The sequence below is a fragment of the Petaurus breviceps genome, unplaced genomic scaffold (assembly GCF_028583685.1).
Source record: "Petaurus breviceps papuanus isolate PSGF00001 unplaced genomic scaffold, PetGlider_PUasm1.0 178, whole genome shotgun sequence".
Taxonomy (NCBI): domain Eukaryota; kingdom Metazoa; phylum Chordata; class Mammalia; order Diprotodontia; family Petauridae; genus Petaurus; species Petaurus breviceps.
This window is the reverse complement of record NW_027185777.1, coordinates 11,330,383-11,353,944: the sequence shown is the minus strand read 5'-3', so window position 1 is coordinate 11,353,944 and position 23,562 is coordinate 11,330,383. Positions and strand designations below refer to the sequence as shown.

General features: G+C 36.0%; 1 protein-coding gene across 1 annotated transcript in view; it reads right to left on the bottom strand.

Annotated features, from left to right (window-relative positions):
- The window catches only part of MALRD1 (MAM and LDL receptor class A domain containing 1), a 930,206-nt gene that overhangs the window by 114,903 nt on the left and 791,741 nt on the right, over positions 1–23,562 (bottom strand). Inside the window, exon 36 of the mRNA XM_069086118.1 lies at positions 20,676–20,939. Within this exon, the coding sequence (XP_068942219.1) occupies positions 20,676–20,939 (264 nt within the window). The remainder of the gene's footprint in view (positions 1–20,675; positions 20,940–23,562) is intronic.

The window sequence follows — 23,562 nt, the reverse complement described above, 5'->3', positions numbered from 1 at the left end:
TCACTTGGTCTAGTTTCCCCTCCGCCTCCACATTCCCCACTGACAACCCCTGTTCAAAATAATATACCAGTCTCTCACATCCTCAAAAGAAAGCTCACCAAACCCAGAAACACCAATTAACTCCTCATAGGCTCAGCCAATTATGCCTCAGATACAAGGAAGTTATACTAAAGGTTCAAAATTTAATTCCCAGAACTGACCAAATCATAATCCATTCTCCCCACTCCCTTTGTTGTTCCCAAAACACAAGCAAGACCCACATAACAATTTCGAAGTGAACCATGTTGGCTAATCAGGCCATGTTAGCTGAACAGGGCCCTTCCCCAAATTGTACAGCAGTGATCCCAGGCAAAGCCTCAGCTTTTAAAGGGATGTCATGTGGCCAATGGTTAGGTATTACATAAGCAGGAACTTTCAGAAACTAAAATCAGTGATTGGTAAGTATACACCTTGAAATTCCTGCCTGTGCCAAGTGTCCCTAGTTGGGGCCAAAGCTGGCAGCCTACCCACCTCCATGAAGGAGAGCAGGGTATGGGGGAGGGGAAAGAATGGGGCCAGGTACAACACCTTGAAGAACCTACTCAGCTTGCCTACAACAGATACCATTTTTACCTAAGCATCATGGAAGAGGTAACATCAGAGCTGGCCTTAAAAAAATTTAAAAAAAAATAATAGGCAGAGGTATGGAAGAAGTCAATTTGGGGTTGAGGGCAATGTGATGTAGGAGAGATCCAGATAGTCACAGAATCTTGGGGATGAATGGGAAATGAGATATCATCCAGTTTAACCAATACCTGAAAAGGAACCCTCTCTACATTCTACAGCAATGGTTATCTAGTGTTGTTTAGTTTTGGTGTAGACTATATGCAACACAGTGTTGTAGAATGAGGCTCAAAAGGCAAGCTGGAACTAGATTGTGGAGCCTATTGAATTCAGGGTAAGAGTGCATTTTGTTTAAAAAGCAGCAAGAAACCACTGACCATTTTTGGGCAGAGGAGTGAAAAGACAAATGACTACTTTAAGAAGATCATTTTTATAGCAGTAAATGGAAAAAGACACCAAGGCAGGAAGAGGGGTTAGTTACCGTAAAGACAACTCTGCCAAACAAAGGTGATCACAGCAGTAGTACTTGGCAAATGATTAGGTATGGGGAGGAAGGTGATGGTGATTAGGGAGAGAAACTAACATAACTGAAAATGGTGGAGTTGTTAAGAAAAAAAGCAAGAAAGATAAGAGAAGGGGTAGGTCTTGGGAGAAGATTTCAGTTTTGGACATATTAAATTTAAGATGTCTGCCACTACAGGTGGAAACATTTTGGAGATATTCAAATAAGTGTATACTCAACTAAAGCACTTTGAATTGGACTTTGGGAGAAAGGTTGACACTGTAACATAAAGATTTAAGAGTTAGTGGGAGAGAGATGATCATTGAAGCCATGAGAGTCAATGAGATTGCCATTCAATTAAACTGAATAAGCAATAATTAAGCACTAATTTCCAGGCATTGTGTTAGGTGTTAATGTTACAAAGACAAACTAAATGAAACAATCCTTACTGTTAAGGTGCTTAACCAGGAGAGTCAAGAGAGAAATGGAGAGCCAAAGACAGAGCCTTAGGGTAAACCCACACTTAAAGGCCAGAATTAAAAAGAAGAACCAGAAAGGCAGATCAAAATACAATGGTCAAAAATAGAAAAGAGTCAGAATGATCCATCTTGTAAGTCTAAGAACTGATAACGCCAAGATGGAGGGCATGGTTAACAGTGTCAAACAGTGAAGAAAATTCAAGAAAGATAAGAGTTGGGAAAAAACTGTCTGGTGATCTGGTCTGGTGATCAAGAGGACATGGGAAACCTTAGAGAGAGCCAATTTCATAAGAGTTGAAACCAGATTGCAGGGAGTTAAGGAGTGAGTAAGGAATTGGAACCATAAGGAATTGGAGTCAATGAATATAAATTACTCCTTCCAGAAAGCTAGCCATATTCACGAGGCAAGAAATTGGGTCATAGTTTTGGGGAGGATGAGCAACAGGAACAAGTAAAGGTTTTGAGGCCTGGACATGTTTCTATGCACAAAAGAAGAAGCCAGTGGAGAGGGAGACAGTGATTATGCATGAGACAAATGACCACTGGTCACATAACTACCAAGTGTGTGAGCCAAGGGTAAAATCTAGGTCTTTTCCAACTATAAGCCCCATGCTCTTCTCACTACAAAATGTTAGCAATGAATAACAGGATTTTCATATAACTATGAAGATTCACATAAGCTTCAAAAGATTAAATTCACATTTAATTAATTGCATTATATTATATGTAAACTAACTTCATCTATAGTTTTAGCAACTGAGGGGTAGAAACGAAAATGTGGGGATTATCTAGCTTTGAGGAAATTACATTGCTGAGGAGACTGAGAGGCTAAAGACAATAATAGTTTACATGTAAATGGGACTGTTTTATGGTTTCCAATGTGCTTAAATACACACTCATGATGGGGGGGGGGCGAAAGCAGGTACAACAAGAATTATTTTTGTTATTATTGCAATTTTTCAACTGTAACCATAATTTTCTTGGCATAGGGAACTTTTGTTGAGGAAACTCCCTCTACCAATGTAGATCTGAAATTTCACTGCAGTTACAATCTTATAGACTTACCAGAGGCACTGAGGGGTTAAGCGATTTATAGGTATGCAGCAGAGACTAGAATTGAACCCTAGGCATGCTGACTTCATCCCTAAGGCCAGCTCTGCAACAGTTAAATGATAATGTCTCTTAGATATTATTTCTCCTTTTCAAGAAGAGGAAACTGAAGTACAGATAGATTTAGTGATCTGTCCATTTTTATATATGTATAGTAGAATATATAGACAAGATCCATTTCCAGGTCTTCTTCACTTTATCTCCTATAACATTGCCTTCTGTTGTTATGTTAATCAATCTATTTCTTCTCATCCTATGTAACAGGTCTTGCCATAAATTCTTCATTGAGGACTTCTGTACCTTCCTTGATGGCTTCCTTGGTTTCATGCAACATTTGACAGTCAGAACTTGGGTTGGTCATCTGTTATCCCTCATTCACCCAAGATGACTGATTCATCATCTTGTTAAGTCATAAATACTTTCAATATTGTTTATGGCACTTCTCACATTGCAGGTCATAACTGGAAATATTTAAATCCTCCATGAATCTTTCCATTGCCCTTTGGGTCCCTGGATATACTGATTCTTCTGAGATCAGAGTGACCTAGGGTTCACAGCCACATTGGATCACCAGAAGAATATCAGTTTTTGAAATCTAACAGTGATAATTGATACTTACATATGTTTATAAAATTTAAAATGCACTTTATATGCATTCTCTCATTTAAGTCACATAACACTGTGATGTAGGTACTAGAGGTCTTAAAATCCCCTTTGTCAAGTAAGGAAACTGAGATTCAGAGAGGTTAAATATCTTGCATCTGGTTACATTTTGTAATGTCTGAAATAGGATTCAGACCCAAGTTTTGATGAATCTTTCGTAACAGAGAAAAGTTAGAATCATTAAAAGCAGTGAAGAATTATGCAAACGTAATAGATCCTTATTGCATTATAGTTACTTGTGCATATGTCAAATACTAGTCTGTGAGTTACAAGAAGTTAAACACTATGTTTTCTTCAGGGCAGCTAGGTGGTGCCTCCTATTTGTGTGACCACGTCTACTCAATCTCCTTTGCTAGATCATCATTCACTTCATACCTCTAAACATGAGGCTTACACAAGGTTCTGTCTTAGGCCCTCTTCTTTTCTGTACTTTCAGTAACATCAACAACTCCCATGGGTTTAATTGTCATCACTATGTAATTGACTCCCAGATATCTCTCCCTCCCTCCTTCTCTCTCTCTCCCTCTCCCTCGCTCTGTCTGTCTCTCTGTCTCTGTCTGTCTCTTCTCTCTCTGTCTCTGTTTCTCTCTCTTCCCTCCTCTCTCTCTCCTCTCCTCTCTCTCTCTTCCCTCTATGTCTTTTCTATCTCCTCACATAGCTACCATCATACTTCAGATCCCCATCACCTCTGACCATCATAATTGCAACAATTTCCTCATTGGTCTCTCTCATTTTATTTCCTCACCATTCCTATTCATCCTACATATCACTGCCAAAGTAACTTTCCTTGAACACAGATCTAATACATGATTTCCCTATTTAACCAATACCAGTGGCTTCATATTGCCTCTAGGATTAAATATAAGCTTCTCTGTGAAGTCATACACAACTTAGCCCCAACTTATCTTTCTGGTCTTATCCAACCTTACCCTCTGTGATTCAGTCATACAAGTTCTCTTTCTTTTCTTTAGAAAAGACCCTCCATCTCCCATCACTTTGCTTTTTCATTCACATCTCCAGTGACTGAAATGCATTCTCTACTTCCTCTTATATCATTGAAAACTTCATTTAAGATGCAGGTTAGGTATCATCTTCTGCATGAAAACTTTCCCAATCTCTTTAGTGCCTTGCTTCCCAAAATACCTTATGTTTACTCAATAAATATGTGAATGTATATTTTATGTCTATAAATTATAAATACATAAAATTAAGTTATAAATATAAACACATACAAATCATAAATGATTATAATTCATATATTATACAAAGAAGTATTCTACATTTTACATATAAATTAAATACATGCATATGTATTTTTAAATTTTATATTATTCATTTTGCATATAGTTATATATATATATATGTGTGTGTGTGTGTGTGTGTGTGTGTATACACACACACACACTCCCCATTCAAATGTAAGCCTACCCTATGTAGGAATTGTTTCGTTCTTTGTTCTTCATCCCTAGCAATTACTGCAGTACCTGGTACACAGCTGACCTTTAATAAATATCTGTTAAGTGATTCATTGTTTGTCCCTGCCTTCAAGGAGCTTAAATATCTTGAGGGAAAGAGAATGTACACATACCATGAAGTAAGTGTATGCTGATTTTGGTTCATTTTGATTGGAGTTATTTCATTAGTGTAAAAAGCTCCTGGTAATGAACTTCCTTTACCAATTGCTTCTCTGCAGTTTATACTTTTAGAGAGTTGCCTAGGGAACTGAGAGATTAAAAGACTTGTCCAGCACATGTCAGAGACAGGATCTAAAACCAACCCTGAGATCAGGTCTCTCATTGCACCAAGGTGACTCCCTACTTGGTGCCTACCAACCAGTCGGGCCCTGGACTGGGCATTTTAAATTTCATTCTATACATTAAAAATATAAAGGCACAAATGAGAAGAGTTCCTACCCTAAAAGTGCATAAATGCATAGAAAACATTTAGAAGATAAATACAAGGTTATTTTCCATGTGAAGGCAACAGTAGATGGGGAGATCAGAAAACACTATTTTGAGGTGGTGTCTGTGTTGAGCTTTGAAGAAAACTAGGGGTTTTAAGAAGTAGGGATGAGGAGGAAATCCATTGTAGGGCTAAGACAAAAGGCAAAGAGATGGGAGATAAACTGTCATGAATGAGGGACAGAGGAAAAAGCCAATTTGGGTGGACTGAAGAATGCAAAAAGGGGAGGAAAAAGAGGTTGCAAAGTTAGGAAATTAGGTCTCAAGTGGGATGTTTGACCATAAATTCAAATAGTGATTTCCATTACCTTATTTCTCTTTGGATTTCATTTTAATTCTTCCTTTGTCACATAGCCATGGTTATATGTGAGCATATTGATGTAATTTCAAAGCTTGGATTTAATAATGCTGATGTCAGTAAACTGAAAGGTGCTTTTTGAAATGATAGCCCACCCATAGATTATGTATTGTATATTAAAGAACCTCAGTAATTCTACTTATGGCTCTTTTTACATCTTCAAATTGCTTTAGAACTATTAACTAATTATTTCTCACAACACCCTTGAGCAATAGGTGAGCGATTAAGTGTTATTATCTTTCCTTCATAGCTGAGCAAATTTAAATATTCAGGAAAATCAGCATGACCTTCCAAAGTCACTAAGAGGACTAGAAGAATTCTTGTTTCAAAAATAGGTGTCCCCAATTAGCAAGTAACCTGAACCAGGTTACCTCAAGCATAAGTCCCTGTGGGCTGCCTAGATCAGGGCCCTTCACCTGAAGGGACAAGAGGTGGGGAAGGTGATACTTAAAAATGGAAACAGGAAAAATGACCAATGAGTTCACAAGCATTGACCCTAAAAGCAAAATTCTTTTTGTTTATCTTTATTTGACCTACTTGTGGTTAGTGTATTTGAAAGGGCCTAAAAGGGCAATAAGAACTGTGTCCTTGTTCTTATCCTAGATTGGTGAATTTGGTAAAGGTTCTCCCTAAGTCTGTAACAGAGTTAGCCTCTTCCACATAAGGTGATGGGGCTGGGGAGATTCCTGAACATGATTCCCATATATAGCCTTATGGGTTCAGGACAGAATAAGATGGAGACTTGGTGTATCAGTGAAGCAAAAATCATGACTATTTGGAAGTAAAAGTTACCAAGCTTTTGCTGAATGCTATGGGCATTCTATGAGCATCTAGGTAGCTCAGTGGATAGAATGCTGGGCTTAGAATCAAGAAAATTAATTTTTTTTATTTCAGATCTGGCCTCAGACACTACTTGCTGTGTGACCCTGGGCAAGACTCTTAAGCCTGTTTACCTCTGTTCCTTCATCTGTAAAATGAGCTGGAGAGGAAAATGGCAAACAACTATGGTATCTTTGGCAAGAAAATTCAAAATGGGTTCACAAAAAAAAAAAAAACCAGCCATGATTGAAAAAAAACTCAACAACATGACCAACTTATAAGGCTATGTGACATAAAAGATTTCATTGATAGTATGCATGATAGAAAAGATGGTAACACAAATAAAATCGATCTCTCTTTCTAGAAATCATGAACCCAACTGATGTAGTCATCTAAACAGTTACCATAAGATCACTAGGTTTGTATTTAAAAGAGATCATGGAGGTCATTTAGGCAAACTCCTGCAAACATACAGAGTTTAAAATTTCCCAAGCTCCCATATCTAATAAAGGGGTAGAGCTAGAAGGTGAAATCTGATACTATTTCTCCAAATCCTTTACACTGCAACACAAAGGACATGTATATCTTTTTGGGCTTAATTCATAGGTTCTTGGCTAAAGGAGGTGAACTGATTATGACCTTATCTGCTACTAATCTGTCTACTGAAGTTAATTCTCAATTCCCTATCACATTTTCATTGGAATCTAGGTAGCACAGTGAACATTTTGCTGGACTTAGACTCAGAAGGACCAAAATTCAAATCCTGTCTAAGACACTTTATTAGCTCTGTGATTCTAGACAATTCCCTTAAACTAAGCCTACCTTAATTTCTTCATTTGGAAAAATGGGATTATAATAACACTATTTTTCAGGGTTGTTGTGAGAATAAAATGAGATAATATTTATAAAGTATCATGTAAATCTTAAAATACCATATAAGTGCTAGTGCTTGTTGGTTTATTACTATTATTATCATTATTGTTTCCTTTTTTTTTCTCTCTCTCTCTCTAGACCTCAGCTCTGAATTCCTGATTCAGTGCAAGGATGTTTTCAACTTGTGGAAGAAAGGGAATGGAGAAAAAGAGAGCTGAAAAAGGGACAATGCAATAGTCTTTTCCAAAAGGAAAATGTGGTAGGAGGGTGGTATCCCAGGCTAGATCTCTACCCTGCTGCTTCTCTATGTACTATGTAAGTATATTTAACCGATTTTAAATATTAGAACCACCCAAAGGGATGAGTATTTTTTTTAAAGCATGACTTTGTGTCCTGAATGACATTACTGAAAAATACAACAGTTCATCACAGCTCAGAGAATGTTGCTTACAATTTATTCTAATTCTTTTTCAGAAGTACAGAGTCAATAGTAGCAAATGGAGTAGAAATAAATACAGAAGCAATTTAATCCTAAAATGCTTTCTTCATGACAGCTTTGCTCTTATTTTCTCATTATGAAACTTCAGAAATAGGAAAAAAAAGATTAAAATAGCACATATATAGAACCAAGGATTTTCCATTCCTTCCCAGAAACCAATGATTTTGACTTGACAATTTCTTGGAATACTAAACACTTCTGTGTATAAACTCTCAGAGAGAATAAACATTGGGAAGCACTCAAATTATTCTAATTGATTGGATAGCATGAAACCAAAACAACCCTTAGGCTCGAATATGGAAATTATCTGTTTATCTCTATAATTAGGAACCTAATGGTGCCACTGAGGTGTAATCAGGAGACCATGCCCATTCTTAGAGTTACCTGCTCCAGGGAATACTCATATGTTTAATACCTGTGCTTCTATTAGCACAAAATAAGCTATACAGCATTTTGGTTGATCACAAAAGAGCAGAAAGGTAAGGTTTTAAGAATTAACACCCACTAAATCCATCAAAAACAAGCAACAAAAATTCATATAGAATTCTGTATAGTTATTAAGCCATCATCTTTGACTCTCCTCAGAATTGGAAGGTGCAGGTGAGGACATCTGGTCTTATATGCACCTGAACAGGAATCCCCTATACAACCTCTCCCAGAGGGGGTCATCTAGTCTCTGCTAGAAGACTATCAGTGAAAGACTATCTCTATCAATGAATATGTATTAATCACCTACCATATGCCAGGCACTAACCTAAGTGATAACATAAATGCAATGAATGAAACAATCCCTACTGCCAGTGAGATTATATACTTCTAGGGGAGAAAAGTATATATAAAAACATTGTGAGGATACATATAAAGTTAATAATACACATTTTTATATGTATACACAACACTGTGATTTGTCAATCAAAAAAAATCTACTCCAATAATTTTTTATCATGATTTTATTAGTATAGGGAAAACCCAGGGAGCAACACACACACACATACACACACACACACATACACCTACCCACACACATAAAATGCAAGGTAGAAGGCACTAACATTTTGGGACATCAGGAAAGCCTTCACAAAAAATGTGGGGCCTGAGCTGTGGCTTAAAGAAAGACCTCCAATAACTAAACATAACAAACTATGTTGGGAAACATCTGGTTCTACTTTTGAAAGTTCCATTAGGAAGATTCTCCTTATTTTGAGCTAGAATCTGCCTCAAGTTAAAAAAAAACTGCTTTTTATTCCAAAAGTTAGTCCTTTAAAATTTTGAAATGAATAACTCTATCCCCACCAAGTCTCCTCTTTCTCTATTTTAAAATTCAGTTAGCTGGATGAATTTGTAGATTTGATGGATTCTCCTATGGAATGTTTTAGAGTTCCCAAACCATTGCTATCACCGTCCTGGGGGAGAAAAAATTTATAAATACTTTTCTTAAAATATGGTACCCAGAAGTAAACTCAGTATTTGAGATGTCATTTAATAAGGATTGGCTAGAGTAGCACAATATCACCTTTCTAGTTCTGAACAAGCTTCTATTAATGAAGCCCATTTGGACTAATGAGATGGCAGTAGTGGATAGAAAGTCTGAAAGCCTTGCTTTCAAGTACAACCCCTGACATTTACTGGTTATATGATATAGGACAAATCATCTAATCTCTCAATGTCCCTGGCAGCCTCCTGCTTTCCTTGACTTCCTTTCAGTTTCAATCAAAATCCAGCCTTTTATAAGAAGCTTCTCCTAATCCCCCTCAATGCTAGTGCCTTCCTTTTGTTGATTGTCTCCAGTTATTGTGCATCTAGATTATTTGTACATAGTGGCTTGCAGGTTGTTTCTTCCATTAGACTGTGGGCTCCTCAAGTGGCTATTTTAAGCCTTTCTTCCCACCCTCAGTCTTTAGCATAGTATGAGCTACAGAGTGGGGAGTGAATAAATATTGGCTGACCTATTTGCATTGGTATATCAGTTCCAAGGCAGGGAGGTCCTACTATGGACTTTCTACATGCTAATAAAATCATGATAACCTTAACCATAAGGGACAAAAAGAGGCTTAAGTGGAAGTAGGTTTTTAAATTGATATTTCACATTATTGGTTTATAGTGAATTAACTACCCACTAAAACTCCCCCAAATGTTGCATATGAGCTGTTGTTTGGCCAGACCACCACCCTTAATTTATAAGATTTTAGGAATTGATGTTTAGGACTCCATTTTTATCTCTATTACATTTCATCTTATTCAATTCACTACACTATCCTAGGCTGTCAAGAAGTTTTTAGATCCTAGTTCTGTCATTCAGTATGCCAGCTACCTTTCCTAGTGTTAGATTATCTACCAGTTTGACAAACATGACACAATGTATTGTTGAAGGCAATGAAATGTCACAGTGGATAGAAAGATGGACATGGAATCAGAAACACCTGGGCGGTCCTCTGATGCTTACCAGCTGTGTAGCCCTGAGAAAGTAATTTAACTTCTATCTGCCTCAGTTTCCTTATCTGTCAATAAACATAAATTCCTATTGTTGTCCTTTGATCATACATTTCCCTTTTACCCCCTTCCCTTTCCTTCCTTTTCCCCTCCCTCCCCTATATATATTCATTTTGCATATGAATATTTAGAGATGTTAATAATCAAAAGGAACTATTTCTTTTTGTCTTTGTATCCTCAACAACTAGCAAAACTCACATATAATAGGCATTTAACAAATATGTGTTCATTGAAGGACTGATGTGTCAAAGGTACAAGACTAATTACTGTGGAGGAGACACAAAAATGAATAATGCACAATCCCTGTAATAAAAGGATTTTTGTTTGTTTTGTTTTGGGTGGGGAAGAGTAGATAACCATTGCATTGGATAAAAAAAGTCCCAAACAACATTTAAAATATGATCAGGGTTACAAAAATTCAAATTCTAAGCAATATACCCCCCCCCAAAGCCTATTGTTCAGAGAAAAGTTATCTGAAATTAATTTTTTTCACTCACTACAAGGAAGTTATGTGACTTCTGATATCCCCTTCAAATTAATCAATAAATGCCATCAATCCTTCATATTTACTTGCATAAACAATATTACAAAACCAGCAAGCTGAATATTTGAAGGCTATGTTACTGATTTATATCACATGCACACAAGTTCTTCCACAGAAAGGTCAATGTGTGAAACCTTTTTAATGGATTTTAGAGAAACTAGATAATTGTGACATTGATCCAGGCAGTCACTTATGTGAAGATAAGGACAATCAAAGAAAACACTTTTTGAGCTAAGCTGATAACCTGGAGCAAACAGAAGCCAGAAGGGACTTCCTGTGGAATGAATTTTCATTGTAATGAGTAAAATCATGTTTACTCATTAATGGTTATTGCTTTTGGTGAATCAAAATAACATCTTTTTTTTCCCTAAGAGCATTCTGAAGGCCCTTTTCTCTCCCCTAAATTTATACTATGATGAGTAAAATTAATAAGCCATATATTGAATGCATACGACATACTAACTGATGGAAAAGATACAAAGAAAGTTGATAATCATTTAGTTTTGCAGTTTAGTTCATAAGTTCATTAATATAGAAAATGATCCCCAACTAATTTCCTTACTGTCCTGTTAACAAACTTTGTGCCTTTCCACCTCTGTGGATTTTCTCATGCCATCCCACCACCTTGGAACACCATCTTCTCTCTTTGGTTGTTTAAAGCTAAATGGCCTGGATATTCTCTATCCAACTTGCTTTTACAGATGAGAAACATAATATCTTGAGGGGATAAGTGAGTTGTCCAAGGCCACACGGGCACTAATATTGGAACCCAGATTGTCTGATTCTGAATCTTATGCTCTTTTCACTACAGTACATATTTAGCCCATCCCAGTACTACTCATTGAGTTTGTCTAATCCATCTGGTGAGGGGAAGGAGGGAGGGAGGGAGGGAGGGAGAGGGAGGGAGAGGGGGAGAGAGAGAGAGAGAGAGAGAGAGAGAGAGAGAGAGAGAGAGAGAGATCAACACATGAAAAATAAAGCAATAATGTATGATTTAAATAATATTTCAAACCAAGAGACATAGAAGAGATGCCATCTGGCCGCACATGATTAGTTATCAATAAAGGGTGTAGATAACAAGCCAATAACTGTTGAGAAGAGGCTTGTGTGATCAGGATGTCTTTCTTCAGAAGAGGATAGGATTTGATCTGAATCTTGAAGGAATGATGAAATCAAAGAGGAGGGGAAGCAGTGTACAAGGCTGTTCTAATGGCATAACACATGGATAAAGGAAAGAAATCACAAGGTACACTGAGAGAAGAGTAAGGAAGTTCATTAGGCTCAGGTAGAACATTTTTGTAGAAATCCCTGTACTCATTAGCTGGACCTGTTATCAGTGGGCACAGTAATGAAATGAGCAATTAAATTTCAGAAATTTGAGTTGTCATGTTCAATCATTGACACATATCATCCTTGCACATTTTGGGGGGCGTATTCCATGTCCTAGCTCTGGGGCAACAAAGGTCTAAACCTCAGACCCAGAGACCCCCAAGGACCAAACACATACCATGTAAGTTTCTGACAACCTTACCACCAGGTAGATAGCCAGATGCACATACAGCACTCAAAGAGTAAAACATCCCAAAGTCCTATACCATCATGGTCATATGACCATATTAATTCTTCTACTTTTGCCTATTGCTTTCTCCTGAAAATATTTGATAGTGTATATTGCATAGTATGTCACCTCCACTGACTAACTGGTCTATGGATCATCTATATTTGGTGAATATCAATCAGTACTGCCTTCTTTCAGCACCAACTCTGTTTATTAATAAGACTCTGGTCTGCAGATATAGCAACTTCAACATTTATAAGCCTCACAAAATGTACCAGACAGTACAAAATATTTACTCAAATGAACCTTTTAAGACAAATTCAGTGAAGAGGGAGACTGGGACACAAATGAGGCCACTGCTAGAATGGAGTTCTTTTGGAGCATATTCTTCCTGGAGAGGGTGTGTGTGTGTGTGTGTGTGTGTGTGTGTGTGTGTGTGTGTGTGTGTGTGTGTGTGTGTGTGTGTGTGTGTGTGTGTTGGGGGTGTATCAATACCATTGTGTTCTGTTTCAATGAATTATTCTTGATAACTAGTTGTTAGGTTCAGTTGTTTTTTGCTGCTGGAAGAGTATAAGGGCCATAAGCACCCTTTAAATTTCTGTGTCCTTGGCTAAAGTCCCATTGTCCTGCCCTAGTTAGAGGTCTACTTAGCTCTGGCCCAGGAGCAAGAAGAAAATTCTCATTTTCAGCAGTAGCTCACAAACACAGCTATATCCTTCCATTAGCTTTGTGCTAATGAAGAGTGTGATAGAAGATAAGATGAAAAGGTATATTGGAGTCAGGTTGTGGAGAAAGTGTAAGATATATGAGAGACAAGAGATCTCATTCAACTGTGACAGTATTCTAGTTACAAAGGACTGAATAGTTTCAATCTATAAATTGACAAAAGAAAAACTAATTAAGTTTAAGACTAATTAAGGTTGGAATATAATAATCACAAAACCCTTATAAAGATTCAGGGAGGCATAGTGAAATAAAAGCATGCCAATATGTTCTGGTTTACAATTGATTTTGGTTCATTTGTCTTGCTGCAGTTCACCACTGCTCCTCTCTTTTTCCTTGACTAGTCCAATACAAATGTACATACTAGTTATACTTGAGATTAATTTTAAAAAAATTTAAAAGGGCATGCATTTAGCCAATTCTTGATTAAACACAGTGGATGACACTGCCTCAGAAATAAATAAAGCAACAGAAATCAAAAAATATTTAAATTTCGCATTGGGATCCAGTGATTCTTTTGTATATTTCCCTTTTCAATATTTCCCCCTTAAGACTAATATTAAAAATAATGTTCTCTCTATATACACCCCAAATCATGAATGGGAGGGTTGAGTAAGAGGGGAGTAGGAATGATAGCAGAGAGCCTGGTGGATGGCACAGCACAACCAACCTGTGATTATAAATTTGTTGATAAACACATACACATATAGTGTGTATCAACACATTTATATATGTATATGTATACATATACACATATAGTGAATAACTTACATGTTTATGAATTCTCTATCAATATTAGTGGGGCAGCTAAGTGGCACAGTGAGTAGAGCACAGACCCTGGAGTCAGGAGGACCTGAGTTCAAATCCAGCCTCAGAGACTTAATACACTTACTAGCTGTGTGACTTTGGGCAAGTCACTTAACCCCAATTGCCCTCCACACCCAAAAATATCAGTATTCAAAACCAGGTTGATACAATTTGGAGTTATTTGAGAAAAATTACTATTCATATTCTTCGACTCATTTCTGGGCATATATCCCAGCAGATCAAAGATAGAATTTCCTTACAGATACCAAATTAAACTTAGCAGTAACTTTTGTGATAGCAAATGGCTGGGAAAAAAATGGTACCAATTGTATGGGGAATGGATGAATAAACTGTTGTATAGGAATGCAATGGAACATTATTGTGGGATATGAAAAGGTGACTGGGAATTCAGCAAAACACAAGACAACTTTTATTTATCCTCTTCCCTCTCAAGAACAACCTACAAACAGATATCACAAAGATATATGTTGGTTTCCTCCTTGAGAATTTCCAGTGGCTCTCTCTTGTGCTGGGACAAAATACAAACTCACATGTTTGGTTTTTAAGATCTTCATAATCTGACTCCATACTATCTGTCCAGGCTTGGTATGCATTACTCTCGTTCACATATTCCCCTTCTAGGCAAAAGGGCCTACTGGCTCTCCCATATATAGACCTCTGTCTTCCATGTCATTGCTTAGGCGTTTCTCATATCTAGAAAGCAATTCCACTCCTTTCCTCCACCTCGCATCTTCCAATTTCCTTCTCACATCAATTGCCACTGGAAGGAGGCTGGCGGGCGTGGGAGAAAGGTTTTGGAATATCCAGGAAATGATTGTGATATAAAACCAAAGGCATTAATTGGACTTATTTAAAAACAGAACAACTGGTTGATGCCTGATTATTTGACACTAAATTTCACATTTTGCCCAACTCAGATTCCTACCAGCATTGTGACAATGTGGTATTGGGCCTTATCCAAACCTCTTGATTCTTTAACAGGACAGCTGAGATTCTAACCTGAAAAAATTCATTACGTATTTTATTTTTGTGATATAAAGACATAAAGTCCGAATTAACTATCCTTGAAGCTTTTTCTCTAATTGAAGCATGTCTTTTATTGATATTAAAATATTTAAATAAACAAAATATTAAACATTATTTAAATATTAAATAAATAAGTATTTAAAATACAAATATTTAAAATAAAAATAATTTTTAAAATTGATAAATTTCTATGTACAAAATCTTCCATTAAAAAAATTTAACTCATCTTCAGATCATTTTCTAGGTACCATCCTCCAATTACAGTTTCTGGAATTTTAGAGTAGTCAACTTTTTCTAGTGAGTAAAAGACTGAACACTTGTTCTTGATTTTATCCTACTAATTATCACTTTATGTCTCCCTTCTTTTAAAAAAATGCCCTTATTCTTATAGAGCATTCACTCATAAGATCAAAATAAATCCAGAGGTTTTTATGTCCATCCACGTATAATCATTATTAAATATATCAGTTGTCATTTTATGATATTTTTCAAGTAGTTATTGCATTTAGAAAACAATAATGCTAAAGTATTCCTTAAATGCCATTTGTAAGAAAATAATAAGTGAAATTATTGTTATATATAATTAATTTGTATAAAATAATGAAATAGGTCATTTAATATCTATCAGCCACAGCACTTGCAGAAATTTCATATTTATCATTATAGTGGGCTTATAATTAGAGAGTAAACTTATGAGGGAAATAAAAAAATCCATAATTCCAAATGTAAATTCTTATATGTAACAGATTATTTTTAATCCTTTTTGGAGTCTGTGAGGAGGCTAACAGTGTTTAACAACCATTCTGCAGACACTGTTAATATCTTGAGAGAAACTAAGAAAACAGGGGAAAAAACTAGATAGCTTACTTTCTGAAAGAACCATCTTAATTATTATCATGTAAGTAAAATGAGAATTATTGAGAAGAAACCTTAATTGGTATCATAAGAAAGATGACTGATTAGATTCTATTTCCAGAAGAGAGAAGTAAGGAATTGGAGTGACTGAATGTGACCTCTCTCACAAATGGCTTATTATAAATAATGATTTGTCTTTTCTCTTTTGTTACACAATAAACTGCATATGCAGTTATCTTTGATGTTTTTTTTAAACCTAGAAGATTAGAGAGTGCATGCAATGTCAAGAATTATGAGTGGAAGCTTTGAGAAAAGAGGTTCCTCCATTTTACTTAATAAATAATATGAGGTATGGTAGCTAATGAGGAAATATTAAAACATAACCTTTTGTTGGCTTAGAACTAAGGTTTAAAATATAACTGCCTAATGTCTCCTGTACATTTGAAAAAAAAAATACCAACATTCATCTTCAAACCTTGAACTTCACCTGCACCTTTGATTGCTAACGCATAGCAACAATGAGAGCTAGGGAAGGGTATAGATATACCTTATGCAAAGTCTGGAAATTGTTGTTGTATGACTGCCTAACATAAAGTTTTTACTACAATATTGTAATTTTATTTCTCACAAAATAAGTAACTGTGTCATGGAGAGAAGAATGTTCTCCTATAAAACCTTGTTTGTTGTTCCTTATGCAATCTATTTATGACAACCTGCCTGCTTTGCTCACTTCTAGTACCACCTCTAACAATAAATCCTTTATCTAGAACTGAACAAAATACAAGGAAATTAGTAAAAATAAAAATAGGATTCAGAATAGTTCAAATTATAATTGTTTTTGTTTTGCAAGGCAATCGGGGTTAAATGATCAAATTATGACTGAACTGTAGTTTTCCTACCAGGATTAAAGACTTTCAAGATATACTCATAGCCTAATTATTTTTACTTTTAAACATAATTTTTTCAATCTTCCATTAGCCACAAATTAAAAAGCAAGCTCTACTATTGTCAGGAATTTCATTTGAATGTGCTAAGATATTATTCTGTGCAAGGATTTGCAATAGGTGCTAGAGATCTTCCCTTCTTTTCCAGAATAGGACTGTCCCTATAATTCAGCCAGATCCTTATCTCTCGTTGCCTCTTTCAATGAACCAATCACTACTTTTCTTACTTCAAGCATCTCTAAGTTCCAAGCAATCCTCAACTCAACTGCCAAAATGATTTGACCAGATGAACTCTAAGATTTTTTCCTACTTAATATCCTATGAAATACTTTGACAAATAAAAAAAATCACTGTCCCAGACCATTTGGAAATATAAAAACCACCTTAAAGAAAAATATTACTCTTTTCTAATCCCATCAATTCAGCTGTGCCTTCCCTATTATTGTAAAAGTACCACTAAAATATTGTTCATGTTAAAGAACCCTTAGTAAAATAATGAAAATATCATTTCAAGGTGCACTATATAGCTACAAGGACTTTGAATTGAAATAATTATGTCTTAAGCTGTTGTACATAAATACACATCATATCAACCACTACAAATATAGTCACCTTTATGAAATACCAATAAGTACCAAGGAACAAAATGACAGCGTGAAGGTGATATACTTTCTTCCTGTCTTCTGTTTTTATTCACTGTCAGATGTGTACATACCCAAAATAAAAACACAGCCAGATAAAAATGATTCCTCATAGTCCTAGATAGTATTCATAGATCATAGATCACAAGATATTAGAGCCGTAAGGTTCTTAGAACCTATTTATTTTAACCCTCTTAAATGATAGTTGAACAAACTCAGCCTCAGATAAGTAAGATGACTTTTCCAAAGCCATAGACTTAGTTTGTATTGGAATTAGTACCAGAGCAAATTGTTACAAGGGGTAGGGAGAGATCAATAAATCAGATTTTCTAAATGTAAAACTTTCTTGCCATAAAGGTTTTCAAATTCTAACATCATGATCACTTTTCAAAATGGGATCAGAGGACCTGGGTTCTCATTTGATTTCTACCCTACAGATGTCTTCTGCTTCATTACAGGAGAGTAGGGCTTTTGCACTTCCTTTTCCCTAGCACCTAACAAAATTCTTGGCATACAATAAGTGCTTAATACATGCTGATTTGTTCATTCTCTGGGACTCAGTGCTTACATCTATTGAAGAGTCCCTAAAACCACATACATTTACATTTATGAAACTATGACCCTTAGGAAAGTAAAAGAACAGTAGTCAAAAGAATAACTGATTTGGAATCAAATGACCTAGACTCAGGTCACTTTATCTTTTGAGGTGTCAGTCTTTCACCTGTAAGATAATAAGGTTGTATTAGACTATGATAACTTTCCAAATTCCTTCCTGTTTTAACATTCTACAAATTTTATTTGTGGTCAGATGTGAACTGTTATTTATATTTGGGGCTTAGAGTAGCTCTGGGTTGGGAGGGAGTCTTTTTAAACTAAAAAAGATTTTATTGCAGAAAAAATAACCATATAATATGAATTCTTTTTTAAAAATGTAGGCTCATTCTATAAAGTCTAAGAGCTGGAAGTTTATTTTATGATGAATAAAGGGCCTTTAAAATACCAACTTTTACTAATGCTGATACTAGAAATAGATTTCTATAACCATCTTGTGACCTTGAATCATTCCCTGGTTTCAAGACTGCTTCCCTGATTAAGAAGAACTGCTGTCTATTTCTATGTGTAGAAAGACAAATGATTTGCTCACCATCTGATGGGATTTAACTCTATCATTTTATATAATTATGTGCCAAGATATCACTGTCTCATATGTGGCTCTCTATTGGGTTTCTCAAAAATTCTAAAAACACTGCTATCATATAGTAGGTGCTTAATGAATGCTTACTGATTACGTAATTGAATAATCCCATATAGGCATACCTTGTTTTATTGCACTTCATTATAGTACATTTTTTATAAACTGGAGGTTTGTGGCAACTCTGCAGCAATCAAGTCTATTGGTGTCATTTTTCCAACAGCATGTGTTCAAATCATGTCACTGTGTCATACTTTGGTAATTCTCACAATATTAAAAACATTTTCATTATCATTATATCTGTTATGGTGATCTGTGATCAGTGATCTTAGATGTAATTGTTTTGGAGAGCCAGAAACCACACCCATATAAGACATAGAACTTAATGGATAAATGTGTGTGTTCTGACTGCTCCACCAACCTACCATACATTCCCTCTCCTTCTCCGTCTCCTTGGGCCTCCTTATTCTAGGACATGACAATATAGAAATTAGACCAATTAGTAACTCTGCAATGGCTTGTAAATGTTCAAGTGAAAGGAAGAGTCAATCAATGCAGCAGACTTTATTGTCTTATTTTAAGAAATTTCCACAGCTACTCCCACCTTTGACAACCAACCTGATGAATCAGTAGCCATCAACATCGAGGCAAGACCCTTCACCAGCAAAAAGAATACAACTCATTGAAGCCTTTGAAGACAGCATGTTTTCAGCAATAAAGAATTTTTCAATTGAGATATGTGCATTTTTAGACATAATACTATTGCTCATTTAATAATGCACAGTACCGTGTAAACAAAACTTTTATATGCACTAAGAAACCAAAAGCTTCGTCTCACTCACTTTAATGTCGTAGTCTGAATCTGAACCCACAAAATCTCTAAGGTATTCGCCTCAGTGACTTCACTGAGATTCTTCTCATTTTAATTGCTTTGACCTTTTTTCTCATTTGCCACTAACAACATGTCATGTTTACATTGCCATGTCATTCCCTCAAACACATTGTTAATACTATTTATTTTCCTACCACTGAAGCATCTTTTGACAGAGAAGAAGAAAGGAGGGAAATAAGCATTTACTAAGTGCCAACCATATGCCAGGAACTATATGATGTACTTTACAGATATTACTTCATTTGTTGCTCACAACAACCTTAGGGAATAGGTGCTATTATTGTGCACATTTTGCAGTTAAGGAAACTGAGGTAGATGAAACCTAAGTGACATTCCCTAGTTCACACAGTCATTAAGTGTCAAGAATGTATTTGATTCCTAACTGCAGATCCAGTCCTTCAGAAATATCCCTGATTTCTTGATCAATAAGGGTAATTACCATGACCTTTCCCATTCTCCTGCACATTTCATCTATGTCTACTATGCACACATAGAACATTATTAAATTCCCATCAAAGTATGATTTCTATTGAAAGTACTTGGCTAATTTTGCCTTAATTGTTTTTTTTTTATTTCAAAGGTTCAGGCCTTACAACTTTCTCTATACATTTATTACTTAGCCTTTATTCCCAAACAAATAATTACACAGTTTTAACCATGTACTAATGGGGCACAAAGCATGAAGGAATCATGTCCTTAAACTATTGTTTCTAACTAGACAATCTGAAACCCATCATATCTGTCTACAGTCTTAAAAATAACCAAAGTTTCCCCAACTGCATTTTCCCAATACAAATTTTCATAGCAGAATAGGTTTTCCTAATACCAGGGGATAGAAGTTCTTCAGAGTAATTAGGTATGTGCTAGTCAGCCTTTCCTTGGGTATATATAGGTAGACATGCACATGCATACATTTATATGTGCTTACACACATATATCATGACATATAATTTTATATATACAATATATGTATGTATATTTGTGTGTATAGGCAAAACACACATCTATGTATACACAATTGAGAGTTCACTCATGTTAAGACCATTGCAGTTTTTTTTATCGAATCTATCAATTTTTTCTTTATCATTTTGTAGTAGTGGAAGAAAGTGACTTACAGCAGGTAGATTCATCTTCATTAAACTGGCAGTCTTGTACTCCATCACAAAGCAAGAGAGATGGAATGCATTCATTTGGTGAACACTGAAACTCCATTTTCCCACAGGTATGAGGAGGAAACCTGGTAGGACAATCCAACTCATCAGTTCCATCCATACAATCTTCCTGCCCGTTACATTTTCCAGACAGCAGCACACACTGGGGTGTATAAATGCAGGAGAATTGATCAGGCTTACAGAATGTTGGCAGTGGTGTGACAGGGCCTAGGACAAAAGAATAAAACAAAATTCAATCAAAAAGATGTGCCAACTATTATACTATCCATTGTTAAGACATTGCAGAATATTCTTGGTTCTACCTCAATGTATGGAAACAGAGACAGCCATTAAGAAGACCTGCATTAGAATCCAGCTTCTGATACATACTGACTGTGTGGCTGTGCTCCAGGTAATAGGTATCTCTTTAAGAGCATAAGTTCCAAAGTGGTCAAAAATATGAACAGGCAGTTTTTGAACAATGAAATCAAAGCTATCTACAGTCATATGAGAAATACTCTAAATATTGCTTAGTGAATGCAAATTCAAACAACTCTGAGGTACCACCTCACACCTGTCAGATTGGCTAATACGAAAGAAAAGGAAATTCCAAATGTTGGACAGGATGTGGGAAAATGGAAACATTAATTCACTGTTGGTGCAGTTCTGAATTGATTCAACCATTCTGGAGAGCAATTTGAATCTATGCCCAAAGGGTTATAAAACCATGCATACTCTTTGACCCAGTAATACCACTACTAGATCAGTATCTCAAAGAGATTAAAAAAGGAAAAGGACCTATTCATACAAAAATAATCATGGCAGGTTATTTAGTGGTGACAGAGAACTAGAAATTGAGGGATGCCCATCAACTGAGGAATGGCTATCCAAGTTATGTTATATTATTGTGATGCAATAATAGTATTGTGTTATTATAAGAAATGGAGAACATGATGCTTTCAGAAAAACCTGGGAAAACCACATGAACAGATGCAAAGTGAAATGTGAACTAGGAGAACACTTTACACTTTAATAGCAATATTGTATGATGATCAACTGTAAATGACTTAGCTATTCTCAGTAATACAATGATCCAAGACATTTCTGAAAGACTTATAATGAAAAAAATGTTATCCATATTCAGAAAAAGAAATGAAGTCTGAATACAGATTGAAGTGCACTTTTCTTTTACCATTTTTTTGCTGTTTTTTTCTGTTTTCTTTAAAAACATGACTAATAAGGAAATACATTTTGCATGACTACATATGTATAACCTAAATCTAATTGATTGCCTTCTTAGGGGGGAGGGGCAGAAAAGAATTTGGAACTAAAAACATTTTAAGTGAATGTTAAAATGTTTTTAAAGGAAACAGGAAAAATAAAAAAATATATATGCATATATATGTATGTATACATATATATTACTACATATATATATATATATATATAGGGAGAGAGAGAAAGAGAGAGAGAAAAAAGAAACAGAGAGAGTGAAAGGGAAAGAGAGAGAGAGAGAGAGAGAGAGAGAGAGAGAGAGAGAGAGAGAGAAAGGAAAGAAAGAGAATAAATTATAGATTACCTGATAAATCCACATTGGTAGAGGAAGTACCCTCATTGGGATTTCCCTAGACTAATGAAATCACAGGTTCAGTCAAAAAAAAAAAACTACAGAAAAATAGTCCCTTTAAGAATATTGTAAATTCTACTTATTTTTGACATTTTTGGTGTCCAGTCTTGTTAATTGGGCATCTTAGATTTCTTTTTCTAAAAAAGTGTAATAGTAATGAAATCTGAAGGTCCCTTTGTATTAGCAAGCTAACAGGTACTCAGTACTTAGTGTCAAGCTAATTATATTGAAACTTTTAAAAATCAGAAGGTATGAACCCCTATTGCTGATATAACAGGAAGGAGCTGAATAGGGAGGAGCTAGTAATGTATATAAGGAAAAGCCCCTGCTGGGAGAGTCAGAACTTCTTGGGACAAGCATCGTGGAGGCAGAGCAGCTACTGCTGGAGAGAGAGAGAGAGAGAGAAAGAATTTCTCTCAGCAAGCATCTGGAGACTGGGCTGCTACTGCTGGACTGAACTGAGAACTGAGAAGAACAGAGAAGAGAAATGAGAACTGAGAACTGACACAGAACTCAGATTTGTGGTGGCAAAACTTGAACTTGTGGTGGTGGAGCTTCTTCTGAGAGCAAGCCAACTCCTGCTGAGAGTTTCCAAGAACCAGCCAAAGCTGCTGAAGACTTGTGAGGGCTAGCCAGAGCTACCAGAGGTATCATGACTGTGGTGTCAGTACTTTGTCTGTCTATTTTGGGTCTATGTTGATAACACAGGCAGGAAGTGAATTGAGATGATAGTGCTGACCATTTGTGTGAATATTGTAGTTCTGCTAAGCTTGATGTGTGTAGATATTGTTGTGGCTCTGTTACATTTTCTCTTCCCAGGAAAAGAAACTGTGAAAGACTTGAGGTGGATTGGACACTGTCAGCTTAAATGTGGAGCAGGAAATGCATGGAGATCTGGACAAGGAACTGGGAGATGTCTGCCTTTGAAATTAGGTGGCAGTTGGTTAGATTTGGGCAAGAGCTGGGACCATGGAAGCTGAAAGCCTGCCTGGAGTCAAGATGAAATTGTATGGTGAAATAGGGTACTGAGTAGTAACTAATGAAATTGTAATTTACTTGTGACCTAGGAGTGGATAGCCTTTGTACTTTTCACTACCCCTTAAGAGGGTAGAGGGTAATGACTGATGAAGCTGTAACTTAATTGCACCCCATGGCTGGATGACTTTGACTTTTGTAGTTTGTGATTGAATTAAGGACTTTGTGATTGACTAAATGAATCTACTT